At 36.2% G+C, this 14,341-nt stretch overlaps 1 protein-coding gene across 2 annotated transcripts in view; it reads left to right on the top strand.

The window, feature by feature from the left end:
• The window catches only part of TAOK1 (TAO kinase 1), a 140,250-nt gene that overhangs the window by 73,380 nt on the left and 52,529 nt on the right, over positions 1–14,341 (top strand). For both annotated transcript variants that reach the window (XM_079903959.1, XM_079903960.1), the window contains 4 exons: positions 8,550–8,621; positions 11,466–11,567; positions 13,214–13,259; positions 13,822–13,918. In XM_079903959.1, coding sequence (XP_079760085.1) covers positions 8,550–8,621; positions 11,466–11,567; positions 13,214–13,259; positions 13,822–13,918 — 317 coding nt within the window. The remainder of the gene's footprint in view (positions 1–8,549; positions 8,622–11,465; positions 11,568–13,213; positions 13,260–13,821; positions 13,919–14,341) is intronic.

Raw genomic sequence — 14,341 nt, 5'->3', positions numbered from 1 at the left:
TCTTTCAGGAGATTTTTCTTGTTCTTTTAATTGGGAGTGGTTCCTCTGCTTCTTTATTTTACTTATATTTCTCTGACTCTGTGCATTTAAGAGAAACCCTTATCTACTGTGGTCTTGAAGGGCTGTTTTTATGTGGGAGCATCCTTGTGTAGCCTGTGTGAGTCTGATATTTTTGGTGCGAGGACTGTTTTTAATATGGGTTCCTGCCATGTCTTTCTTCAGTGTGTAGTGGCTTTTATCCTCTTGATAGGAGGTGTGATTGGTGGTGTAGTGAGCAGATAGCCTGCACTGGATGTTGAGTGGGGCCTCCTATTTGCTCTGTAATTGTCACAGCCCTTTCGGGGGTAAGGTCTGCTCCTCAGTTGTTGTAATAGAAGCCCCTAGATCGGTTTCTGAGCTGTGATGTGAGGTAGGTGGTACTGGAGCACCTCCGCTGGGAGAGGAGCCACTGAGTATTCCTCTACAGGAGCTGTCCACCAGGAACTGCACTCTGTGGTGTTGCCTGCCACGTTATGTGCACTCACAAAGTACACTGTTGTTGGCACTACCTTCAGCCTTGCCTCAGTCAAGGGAATGCAGGCAGTCAGCCTGGATATCCCTCAGGCTCTGTGCTCACAAAGCCAGTAGGGCACATCTACTGAAGTCAGGCACCTGGACGTTCCATGGGGGCTACAGAATCAGCCCAGGTCCTGGCCCTGCCTCTGCATGCCTGTGTCCGCAAAGCCTGTAGCTACTAACACAGGACCACCCCAGCCTTGGAAGCAACAGTAATCCACTGGGATGTCCGGCAGGCACAGAGCTTACAAAGCTGCCAGTAGCCATGTAAATCCACCAGTCTCACAGCCCCTGAGGGTAGGCTCAGATTTCAGCCCCACTTCTGCATGGGGACAACCCACCAGCACAGAGGTGGTAGAGGTGGAGCCACATTGACTGTGAGCTCAGGTGAGCTCGTGGAGAATGAGGCTGCTATGGTGGGGCCCCGTCCCTCCCTTTACATGTGTGTTTAACTATGTGGCTTCTATTGTGGCCCCAGGCTCTATCCTGCGCACACCCCCAGTTGCAGCCCAGAGCACCCTCCAGCTCCTTCCGTCTGTCTCCACACAGCCATCCCCAGCCCTTTCCCCAGGTCTGTCCACTGAAGCCCAAGTTGCAGCACTCAGCCCTGCACGCACCAGCAGATGTGCATCTCGGGCTGGGAAGTGCAGCGAGGTGTCCAGGACCATCTGTGCTGGTTTCTGTCTGTTCTGCCTCCCACAGTCTGGTTGCTGCACTCTCCTCTGAGCCTGTGAAGCTCCGTATCTGTCCCAGCTGATCTCCCAACCAGTGAAAGGGGTTCCCAGACTGAAGGAACCTTCCTCTTTCATAGCTCCCTCCCAGGGGCACAGGTCCCATCCTGATTCCTTTTTTTTTTTTTTTTTTCTTCACTCGACTCTGTTACGTGGTGCTCTTTCTTGCAGTTTTAGTTGTATTAGATATTCTGCCAGCGTTCAGTAGGTATTCTGTGAGAATTCTTCCACATGAAGATGTTTTTTTGTTTTTTGGTTTTTCTTGGCGGTATGCGGGCCTCTCACCGCTGCGGCCCCTCCTGCTGCGGAGCACAGGCTCCGGACGCGCAGGCCCAGCGGCCATGGCTCACGGGCCCAGCCGCTGTGCGGCACGCAGGATCCTCCCGGACCGGGGCACGAAGCCGTGCCCCCCCGCATCGGCAGGCGGACCCCCAACCCCTGAGCCACCAGGGAAGCCCTATAGATGTATTTTTGATGTATTTGTGGGAGGAGGTGTGCTCCACGTCCTTCTCTTCTGCCATCTTTATCTCGAGAAGCGGTTTTCTTAATGTCCAAGAAAGAAGTTAGGAGTAAGGAAATGAGGAAGGCTAGAAACAACCCTGTTGTATGTTGGATTGGAATTGGAGGTATCAGTAGGAACTCCTCTCTCTCTCTCTCTCTCCCTCTCTCTCTCTCTCTCTCTCTCTCTCTCATGCGCACTCCTCTCTCTCTCTCTCTCTCATGCGCACACACACACACAGATATACACATATTTATAAAGAATAAAAATTCCTTTTATTAAATGTAGAAGAACTAAGGGAAATAATTGTTGCAGCCAAGATCCACTAGTAGATGCTAAAATTAGTAGGTTAAAGTTTGAGATGAAACAGGATATATGCATAATCTCAAGTATAGCCCCAAAGATATTTATTAATTAAAATGGAAAAATCGGGCTTCCCTGGTGGCATAGTGGTTGGGGTTAGTAGTTAATAATTTTACCAGTGTTAATTTCTTAGTTTTGATAATTTTATTATGCAAGATATTAACATTAGGCAAAAGCTGTGTGAAAGGTATATGGTAACTCTCTGTACTATATTTGCAGCGTTTCCCTAAGTCTAAAATAATTTCAAAGATAAAAAGTTTTTTTAACTCACTAGTAACCAGAAAGGGACTTTTTCCCAAAAAGTGGGGAGGATGTAAGTTGACTCTTTTTTTTTTTTTTTTACTTCAGAAAGATAATATACACTTCAGAAATTAAAATTTCTAGGAAATAAAATTGGTAGTTAAAGGAATATATTTTATTATTTTAAAGACTGTAACTTTAAGATTGAGCCAGCGATATACTATTCTAAAGTCATAAAACATCTCTAAGTATTCCTTTCTTAATCTATAGTGGAAAACTCCACTCATTGATTTCTTCTTTGTATAAAAATTGTTTTTTCCCCCTCAAACAGTAAGTATTGTACAGATGTTTAATATTTTGGCAGTATTATGGGTTTAGTCTTTTTTTATGGGCACCTTAGGAATGAAACTACAATTTATTAATTAATAAATTTAGTAATTTATTAATAATAAAATGTTATTTCCCTTGAGAATATATGGTTCAAATTCTTAACAATTTGAGCTTTTGGTTTATACCCCAATTATAAATTGGAGACAAAAATAATAAAAACTCCATCTATAATTTCACTACCCACGGACAGCTACTATTAACATTTAGGTATATAAGTTGTAGAATTTTGTGTACACATGTGTATGTGTGTGTTTGATGTTGCTCACGTTTGTTTAATTTCTGGATTGGACACAAAATAGAGAGGAGGGACCCAGGATATTGATATTTTAGAAACAACCCTTTTTCTATATTACAGTTTTGTCTGAATTTATGCTTATACCTTTCCTCTCCAAATACACTAATACAGAGAAATATAGAGAAAAGGAAAAATATACATAGAATCTTAGAAATGGGCCCAATAAAAGAACCCCACTGAGAAAATCCCTGAAAAATAGCCATTCAATATGCTGGTAGGAATTTTTAAAATTGATTTTATTTAATTTAATTCATATATAATAAATATCCAGATATTAAATATATAGTTTGATGAAATTATACAACCAAGTTCAACATATAAAATGGTGATAGTTGTAGGAATGGATATGAAGAGATAGAGGATGGAATGATTCTTGTTTGAATATACCTCTTTGGATAATAAATACTTTATATACTTAAAAATTAAAATTAATATGTATGGGGGGAAGGTTGTCACTGACATCAAAGGCAAACAGGAACAATGAACCCAACTGTATTTCAGACATAACCACATTAAAGGGAAAAATAGAACTAATAGGAGTAACTTTTGTACGTAGTATTTTAACTGTATACTCTCAGTCTGGTTGGGAGAGGGAAACTGTAGGCAAATCTTGAACCCTTCTTAATAGACTTGTTTCATATTTGTATGGGTGTGACGGATCTGAAACTATATGTTAAAGGATTAAGTGGGAATTCCTTGGTGGTCCAGCGGTTAGGACTGGGCATTTTCACTGCAGTGGCCGGGGCTCAATCCCTGGTCGGGGAACTAAGGTCCTGCAAGCCACGTGGTGTGACCAAAAAAAAAAAAAAAGAAGGAGGATTGAGTAATGAATAATGTTGATGTTGTTTGGGGTCAGGATCCTAACTGTGAAAATATGGAAAGAAATATGGAAGTGGGGAAGGTAAGGAAGAACCCTGTGGGTTTGATTGGATAGGAATTAACAGTGTTAATATGAAATAATTATATCTCATATATGTGTGTGTGCATCTCCTAGCTCTGTCTGCTGCAAGATTCTATTTGTAATGACACCCAGTAGTAATGAGCACACTTAGCACTCAGATCTCGAATTTAATTCCTAACTAAAAGGAACAAGAACTTATTGGAGGAATGTCTCATTTTGTTGCAGTGGGCAGGGAACATAAATGATAAGCCTTAGAAGACCTTGTGCCAGAAAGTTAAAAAGTGCTTTAAAGAAAGAAAAAAAAAATGGGGCCTGTCAAAAAGACATTGGAGCCAGCTTAGAGGGGCTCCCACTGGCCAAATCTGGAACAATTTGAACATCAGTATATAAAGATAGTAATGGATTATAACCCATTTAATAAAATAGGACTTCATAATTTCCATGATAGATGATGGATGGATGGATGAAAAGGGGGGTGTTTTCCTTATAATAGAATGCCTGACTGATAAATGTGAAGGGAATGGTAGAGGTGGGGGGAGGAAATGAGCATTTTGTAATTGTCATAGTGAAGATTGTTTTGGGCTATTATCTTTAATGCTTGCTAAATCTAAGGGAAAATTTTGATGAGCAGGATGTTTACATGGTTTTAAAGTATCTCTCCACAGATTGTTAGATACAAGGTAGGAAACAGTAACTTTAACTATACACATTGGAAAAACACAGACAGCACCTTTAGTGGGTGATGAAAATTGGTAACACCAATGAGGAGTGGACACATTGTATACCTCCAGATATGATACCCTGGGAAGGACACAATATCACTCTTATAGTATTCTTGCCAGAGGTGTATAATCAGAATCTAATCTTGAAGAAATGTCAGACAAGTACAAATTTAGTTACATTCTCTAAAATACCACTGTGTATTCTTCAAAACTGTCAGTATCATGAAAGATAAAGAGGGGTTATGGAATTGTTCTAGATTAGAGAAGACTAAGTAAGCACAATATGTGATCCTGAAGGGAGGGAAAAACATGTTTGTGAACATTAAGTATTTTTACTTTTTGCTTTTTAAAAACATGAATAAGCAAAAGTCGTATCTCCTTTTAACTTGGTCATTTAATTTTAATCATCATTACTAGTACATTTGGATTTTAATAGTCAAATTTTAGTTTAATTTAGTATTTTAAAATAATATTAGATTTGCAGATTTCACAGTTAGTACAGTGTTTTCCCCTATAATCTTCATCTAGTTCCCCTAATGTTAATATGTTACGTAATCATGGTACATTTATCAAAACTAAGAAATCAACATTGATAGGATACTAGTAACTAAACTATGTACTATATTCTGTGTACTAAATTTTACCAGTTTTTCTGCTGTCTCTTCTCTGTTCTAGAATCTAACCCAGTATACTTCATTGCATTTAGTATACCCGCTTTTAAATTAAGCTTTGTCTTAGGCTAATTAAAAGTGTAGCTGTTTAATGCAAAACAGTGGAATTAGGTCCTTACCTCATACTATAGAAACTATAGAAAAATTAACTCAAAATGGATCAAAACCTCAATGTCACAGTTAAAACTATAAAACTCTTAGAAGAAAACATAGCGGTAAATCTGCATGTCTTTAGTTTTGGCAGAGCATTCTCAGATGTGACACCAAAAGCATGAGCAATAAAAGAAAAAAATAAATTGACCTTAATCAAAAATAAAAATTTCTGTGCTTCAAAGTAGTGAAAAGACAACCTACAGAATAGGAGAAAAAAATTTGTAAATCATATATCTAATAAGGGACTTGTGCCTAGAATATGTAAAGAACTCTTATAACTCAATCAAAAGACAACCCAATTTAAAAATGGGAAAAGCATCTGAATTGACATTTCTCAAAGAAAGATGTACAAATGGCTAAGGAGCACATGAAAAGATAATATCATTAGTCATGAATCTTGAAAAAAGCCAGTCACAAAAGACCACATATTACATAGTTCCATTTATATGAAATGTCCAGAATGGTCATATCTCTAGAGACATGGAAAAGTAGATTAGTTGTTGCTTAGGGCCGAATGGGTTTTTTTTTTTTTAATGAAGAAAAGAATTTTATTATAAAATACACATAAAATTTACCGTTTGACCATTTCTAAATGAACAATTTGGAGTTTCTTTTTGAGGTGATGAAAGTTGTAAAATTATAATGATGGTTGCATATATCTGTGAATGTTCTAAATGCCACTGAATTGTACACATTAAAATGGGTGTATTGTATGGCATGTAAATTATATCTCAGCTCTTATAAAAGAGCGCAGTATAGCTGTTTAGACATGATTAAAATAAAGAGGTTCGTAGATAGATAAGCAGAGAACATTTTGGAAAAATAAATTTATATTCAAGCAGGATGTCTGTGGATAGATCCGCTTCACCCATTACAATAAGTGGTGCCAGTTTCCTAACCAGTACCCCGGTAATTGAAATTGGAATGTGATTAAGTTTCCCAGGGCCCACTTAACTGAGTGCCTTTTTTTTTTTTTTTCCCCAAGCCACTCTGTTGAGATAAAATTCACATATGTGCTGTCTTTTTTTTAACAAGTTTTAAAGTATAAATTACATACCATAAGTTCACCAATTTAATGCCTACATTTCAATGATTGTCAGTAAATATGAGTTTTGCAGCCATCACCATAATCTAATTTAGAACATTTTATCTTTGGGAACTCATTAAAAATCTGAATTGAAGATGAGTTCTTCCAACAGATGATTTGAGGTGGTTCTGATACTTTTAGTGAACCCATTTAAAATATTTTACAGCTAGTCTCATGTGCCTTCTTAATATATAATCATTTTTTTAACACATGGAAGTTTAGCTTTTCTAGTTAACTGTCGTGTTTCTGTTACATTTTTATTACCTTTTTTCAGAATTACCTCAACAATGTTAAGTAATAATTGTGATAGCATTTTAGCATTCTTAAGCCTGATTAGCGGTAGTTTACAATAGAGGTGATTTATCATGTTAAAGAATTACCTTTCTAATTTGTTTCCTAAGAGTTTGGCCTTCTTTGCAATTGAATACATTTAGAGTTGGGCACTTCTGCATTTTCAGGATTTATTGAGCATTTATAAATATGTGTGTGTGTGTGTGTGTGTGTGTATTATTTGTTTGTTCCCCCTTTAACTTTTACAAATTGTGGTAAATTATGAAATGTTTTTTTCTAGTATTAGAATCTTTTGCATTTCTGTAAGTTTATCCAAATGAAAAACTGTATATATTTGTGTATTTTATCCAAATGAAAAATTATTTTAATGCTCTATAATATTTTAAAAATTTTATTTAGAGTTTTCTTGTCTATATTTACAAGTGAAATTGATACCTAACTTTCTATTTTGTGCTGTTTGTGAGGTTTTAGTTATTGGGTTATACTGCCTTCTTAAAATTAATGGGCTAACTTTCCTTTTTTTCCCCCCTTACATCCTGAAAAGTTCACCTGGTAGAACTATTTTCCACTGAAGAGTAGTTTTTTTGTTGTTGTTGTTTTGTTTTGTTTTTTTGGTACGCGGGCCTCTCACTGTTGTGGCCTCTCCCATTGCGGAGCACAGGCTCTGGACGTGCAGGCTCAGCGGCCATGGCTCATGGGCCTAGCCGCCTCGCGGCATGTGGGATCTTTCCGGACCGGGGCACGAACCTGTGTCCCCTGCATCGGCAGGCGGACTCTCAACCACTGCACCACCAGGGAAGCCCACCACTGAAGAGTATTTTATATTTGTTTGTTTGTTTAATATTTGTTTATTGGTTTGAGTTGGGTCTTCGTGTGGCAAGTGAGATCTTTGTTGCTGTGTGTGGGATCGTCATTGCAGCATGTGGGATCTTTAGTTGTGGCATGCAAGATCTTTAGTTGCGGCATGCGAACTCTTAGTTGCAGCACATGGGATCTAGTTCCCTGACCAAGGATCGAACCCAGGCCCCCTGCACTGGGAGCTCGGAGCCACTGGACCACTGGGGAAGTCCCTATGTTTTGTTTTGCTTTTTGGCTGCTTGCGGAATCTTAGTTCCCTGACCAGGGATCAAACCCGTGCCCTCGGCAGTGAAAGCCGGGGTCCTTACCACTGGACTGCCAGGGAAATCCCCACTCAAGAGTATTTTAAAGACAATTCATTGGTGTTCTTTTCAGTCTGCCACCATTGTTTGTTTTTCTTACATTTTCTTCTTTAGATCAGTTTTAGTGATTTATTCCTTCCAGAAAATTGTCCGTTTCATTGAGATTTCAAAATTGATTAGCGTAGGCTTGTACATATACTAGTCTTGTTTTGTCTCTCTGTTATAGTACTATTCAAATTTCTGTTTTTTCCTCTTAACTAGATCTCTCAAAGATAAACCCTGCTTTATATTTCTTTCCAAAGTACCAGTTTCTGGATGATTTGATAAGTTTCACTATATGGTTATTGGGTTCTTTTGTTTTTAATGTTCTTTAAAGGCAGTTTCGATGTTCCTTTTGACATGGTAGCTCATAAATGCTTTTATTCTCAAAGAAATTATTGCCCAGATTTAATCTGTTAATTTTTACAATAGTTCTTTCTTTGTTTTTTTAGGCACGAGATGTGCGCACCAATGAAGTGGTGGCTATCAAGAAAATGTCTTATAGTGGAAAGCAGTCCACTGAGGTAGGTGAAATATTTATATTCTTCTTGGCATGTTAGAAAAAGACATACTGTTTTGTTTTTTTTTGTTTTTTGTTTTGTTTTGTTTTTTTGCGGTACGCGGGCCTCTTACTGCTGCGGCCTCTCCCGCTGCGGAGCACAGGCTCCGGACGCGCAGGCCCAGTGGCCATGGCCCACAGGCCCAGCCGCTCCGCGGCATGTGGGATCCTCCCGGACTGGGGCACAAACCCATGTCCCCTGCACCGGCAGGCGGACTCCCAACCACTGCGCCACCAGGGAAGCCCGACATACTGTTTTTAATTGAGGGTAGCTGGGAATTTTTTCAAAAAAGTGTAGCATACCTAAAAGTATATGAATATTAAGAATATATCTCAGTGTATTTTCTTTCACAAACTGAGTGTACCTTTTTAACTTGTACCTAGAGCCATAAACAGCATATTACTGGCATTCCAAAAGCCTACCTGTCCCCCTGCTTTTAATTTTTTAACTGTGGTATAATATATTACTTTATCTTTATCATAGAAGGCTTATCAGTTTCTAAAAGAGTAAACTAGAATAAGATGCATTTAACAGTAAATTATATTGGATGTAATTTTTTTAATGATTCAGACTTTAAGGGCTGATTTAAGCAAACTTTAATCAGCAGACAATATATATCTAGTCTGAAAAATAAAAAAAATACAATTATTGATACTACACTGAGTATACTTTAGTTCACTAATATTGTGAGTAGTGCTTTTTAGTATATTTATTTTGTTTAATTGCATAAATTTATTTTATGAAATATAGTCTACTTTTAAAAACTAGGATCTGTCTTTAATTTTTCAATGTAATTATTTTTAATTGTGGTAAAATACACATAACAAATTTACCATCATAACCATTTTCTAGTATGTACTTCAGTGGCTTTAAGGACATTCACATTGTTTTGCATCCATCACCACCATTCATCTCCAGAACTCTTTTCATCTTGAAACACTGCAGTTCTTTACCCATTAAACAATAACTCCCCACTCCCTCCTCCCCTCACCCCCTGGATATCACTCTTCTATTTTCTGTCTCTATGAAGTTGACTACTTCAAGTATCTGATGTAAGTGAAATCATGCAGTATTTGTCCTTTTGTGACTGGATTATTTCACTTTACATAATGTCCTCAGAGTTCATCCATGTTGTGGTATGTGTCAAAATTTCTATCCTTTTTAAAGCTTGTGTGTGTGTGTGTGTGTGTGTGTGTGTGTGTGTGTAAAACACTACATTTTATTTATCCATCCATTCATCTGTCAATGGATGCTTAGGTTCCTACTGCCTCTTGGTTATTGTGAATAATGCTACTGTAAATATGGGTTACACAAATATTTTTTTGAGTCCTTAGTCTCAGTACTTTAGGTATATGCCCAGAGTTGGAATTGCTGGATCAGTCTTTAGTTTTTAAAGAGTTTGGTTTTCTACTTTTTTGGAATCTCTTTATTTTATGATAAATCTTGTTTTTGTAATGATCATACTATGAATATGATAACACTATTATGATTGTATCACTGTTCCATCATTTTGATACCTAAAAAACTCAGTTTCTTACAGGATTACTCTCATTCATATTCTATTCTGTAGCACAACTTCTGAACTAAGCTTTCATAGGCAAACTTGTACTGTGTTGGAGTCTGTTTGATTAGTCACACCTAGAACAAAAAGTTTCATTTAGGGCATCATCATCTTTTCACATCTAATATTAACGTCTTTCATGAAATTTTTTTCAATTGAAAATTGCAGGGTTTTGTTTTGTTTTGAAAGTTTCAAATATCATTCAGACTTGAAATTTAAAGGCCATGAAACATTTTCTCAGTTTAGCATCTTATATCTTACACATTTTATATAAAACACTGTGAACATATTTTGCTGTATTTTGTTGAGGGCTTGTGAAATAACATCGGCGATGTATGATCTTACATTCTAGTACAAAACGTTTTTTAAAGTTTCCTATTATGCCAGTTTCCCTGCTTTTAGAAATCTGGCCCAAGTCAGTGGTAAAGGTTGAAAAAACGAAAACAAGAACAAAAAATAGATTCCTCATTCTCACCCCACAGCTGCTAAGCCTCTAGAGTCTCTGGGTGTAGACCCAGTAAACAGTATTTTTAGAGTTCTCTGGTTGCTTCTTAAGAGTAACTATGTTTAGGACATGGCCTAAGTGTCTAAGGTTGTCATGGAGTAGCTTATGGCTGAAGGTTTATCTGTATTTCCTGGTAGGTGTCATTGAGGAATGCTCTTAGTAAAATATGTAGGGAAATGTTTTCATACTGTTTTTTTGTTTTTCTGTGAACTTTCCCATATAATAACTAATTGTTCTCTAGCATTTTATTTTAGGAAGTGTGCACTTACGGGTTTAAATCTTCGTTTGAATTTAAAAAGCAAACAAAACCTTAACGTTTGGTAGAACACATAACCCAAAAACACAATAGATGAACTTTATGGTATATAAATTATACATGAAAAAGCTGCAAATAAGAAGGGAAGATGAACTTTTGAAGAAAAATCACTAAATATGGTATATAGTTTTCATCAGCATGTTTTGTGTGTGGTTATAAAATTTTAATAAGACTCACTGATGATAAGTTTTACCAAACTAAAATTTGTCCTACCTTGAATGAAACAATTTTATAAATTATGTAATTGAGTTATAAACTATATGAACATAACTTTTTAATTTATTATTTATATATTTACATATTACAAATGAAATTTAATGTTCTCAATAACCCTTCTTAATCTGATAACTTTTTTCTTATATAACTTTCTCCAGAAAAGCAGCTGTTCATAATTTTTTGCTTTATTCGTTTTTTTCCTCCCCATAGAAATGGCAGGATATTATTAAGGAAGTCAAGTTTCTACAAAGAATAAAACATCCCAACAGTATAGAATACAAAGGCTGCTATTTACGTGAGCACACAGCATGGGTAGGTATATGCTTCCTCCTTGCTGTAATTTTAGTTGGTTTCTGTTGAGAGTTAATTATTTCAAGAATGTCTCAAAATGGTTGTATAAGGCCATGCAGAAACATCTTGAAATGTTAGTTCATTCTGAGAGGGAGAGCAGCTTTTCCTAGAGCTCCTAGGCAGGAGAGGGAATGTATGATTTGTGAGTTTACTGCAGAGATTTAGCTGACCTTTATGTACATTTCTTGTACTCATTTTTTAAGGTAAATGGTGACTAGGGTTTGTTTTACTTCAAACACTCTTCTTGATCTCCTTGGTGAATTTATTTTATCTCAAGTAGAATCTTTTTAATAATATATTACATGGTACATGGTAAAATGTTCTCTGACATTTTTTAGTAGTATCATTCTTCAAATGGTTTATCAAACATTGTGAAAGCAATCCTGTTACTTGAGGATGAAAGGTAGCCTATCTTTGACATAAACATATTGTAATCTATTTAACCACAAAGATCTTGGTGAAGTCCTGCTGAGTCCTGGTGAAATTTGAACTGATGATGATTCCTTGGCTGAATAATACTAATGCTAGAGAATTGAGACACTTTGTTACAAGAAGTGGTGATTAATATTGCCCCATTGTTACTGCTGAGGTGACACGGTAGTAATACTGTAGCATTGTGGGCATAACTGTATCTTTTAAGAGAGAGGCTAAATTTTCTTTAAATGGGAATGATCCCTTATTTTGAATAATTAATAAGTCACAGCTAATTATCATTTTAGTATCCTGAACCTAGATTTGTAATGTTTGGTGCATTTTTATCCAGTTTAATTTTGGTGGTGATGGCAGTACTCCTAAATACAAGGCTGTGGTTAAAGAAAAAGCAGTGACATTGGGGAGATTACCTCTCTGTCTCTCATGTTTCTCCATTTGTAAAATAAGGATAGTAATAGGGCCTACCTCATAAGGTGGTTGTGAGGATTTAATTCGTTTTTTTTAAAATATTTATTTGGTTGCACTGGGTCTTAGTTTCGGCAGGTGGGCTCCTTAGTTGTGGCTCACTGGCTCCTCAGTTGTGGCTGGCAGGCTCCTTAGTTGTGGCATGCGAACTCTTAGCTGCTGCATGCATGTGGGATCTAGTTCCCTGACCAGAGATCGAACCCGGGCCCCCTGCATTGGGAGCGTGGAGTCCCAACCACTGTGCCACCAGGGAAGTCCCTTAATTAGCTTTAATATATATAAAATATCTGGCACATAGAAGGTGCTCTGTGTTTGCTTTAACTATAACCTAAGCTTTGTATATATAGTTCCAAAGGACAGTTTTTTGCTTCCTAGCGATTACTAAAGTATTGCTTTAGTACTATAAATTAATAGTAACAGAATGTGTATATTCCTTTATAATTTTAGTAGTAGTTATATATGAAATACACATCTTATACAAATGATTATATGTTGGTATTATAAAAGATTAATGTATCATTAGCTTAACTTTACATATGCACTTAATATATTACTAGATACGTAAATACTCATTTTTTAAGGTAAATGGTGACTAGGGTTTGTTTTACTTCAAACTGTCTTCTTGATCTCCTTGGTGAATTTATTTTATCTCAAGTAGAATCTTTTTAATAATATATTTTAATACTTATATAATTTTTCTTCCCATGTAGCTTGTAATGGAATATTGTTTAGGATCTGCTTCAGATTTACTAGAAGGTAGGTTCCCTTTAATCATTAAGAAAAAATAGTATTAGCAAAATAAAATGAGAATTCAATAAGAGGTTTCTTAAGTAATGTACAAATTTTCCAGAAAGAATAAAAATCTTAACCTTTCTATATTCTCTGCATAGTATGCACTATCCTCATTAAATGTAATGTAATAGCATAAAAAAAGGGATTTAAAAAAAAAAGGGATTTTTCTCTCATTTTGACTCAAGTTTTTTTGGAATCTTTGTCATTCAGCTCCATCTGTTCCTTCTGTTCAGAATGAAGATATTAGAATAAAGGGAGAACTTTTATTACTTTTGTTTTTGTAATCACCAAATAATTGCTTAATGTTGTTAGCTTAGAGGAAAATTGGCTGTGGACTATATACTTTAACAGCTAGGCACAACTGTATACTAGTTGAAAAGTTCAATAGCATTATTTTCTTATCTTTGGAAGGAAATCCCGTCTTGCTAAATGTTAGTTTTTAAAAATTGCCCTATATATTAGGTATGTATTTTTAAACAAAAATGTTCTTTATAAAAATATTTTCAAATAACTTTCTTATTTTAAGTTCACAAAAAGCCATTACAAGAAGTGGAAATAGCAGCAATTACACATGGTGCTCTCCAGGGATTAGCCTACTTACATTCTCATACCATGATCCATAGGTAAGCACTTTGAAAATTATTATATATTAACAAGCAAATGGCTTGTTACATTATTCACTTATTAACCCTGAAAGTTTTGTTGGTTATAGCCAAATAAAACCATTTCTTATAAACTGAGGTGTTTTAGATTGTCCATGTTTAAAAGTACATACTAGTACACTTGATCTCTTTGTTTAGGATAATTTTTATCTTTGTCTACACATGTTGCTGGATTTTCCGAAGTTCAGGCATACCTCATTTTGTTATGCTTTGCTTTATTGCACTTCACAGATACCTCGTTTTTTTACAAATTTAAGGTTTGTGGCAACCCTGTGTCAAGCAGGACTCTAGGTGCCATTTTTCCAACAGCATTTGCTCACTTTGTGTTTCTGTCACATTTTGGTAATTCTCACAGTATTTCAAACTTTTTCATCATTTTATTTG

This window comes from Stenella coeruleoalba (assembly GCF_951394435.1).
Source record: "Stenella coeruleoalba genome assembly, chromosome: 19".
NCBI lineage: Eukaryota > Metazoa > Chordata > Mammalia > Artiodactyla > Delphinidae > Stenella > Stenella coeruleoalba.
The sequence above is the reverse complement of the archived record's forward strand: the minus strand, read 5'-3'. Positions and strand labels throughout refer to the sequence as shown.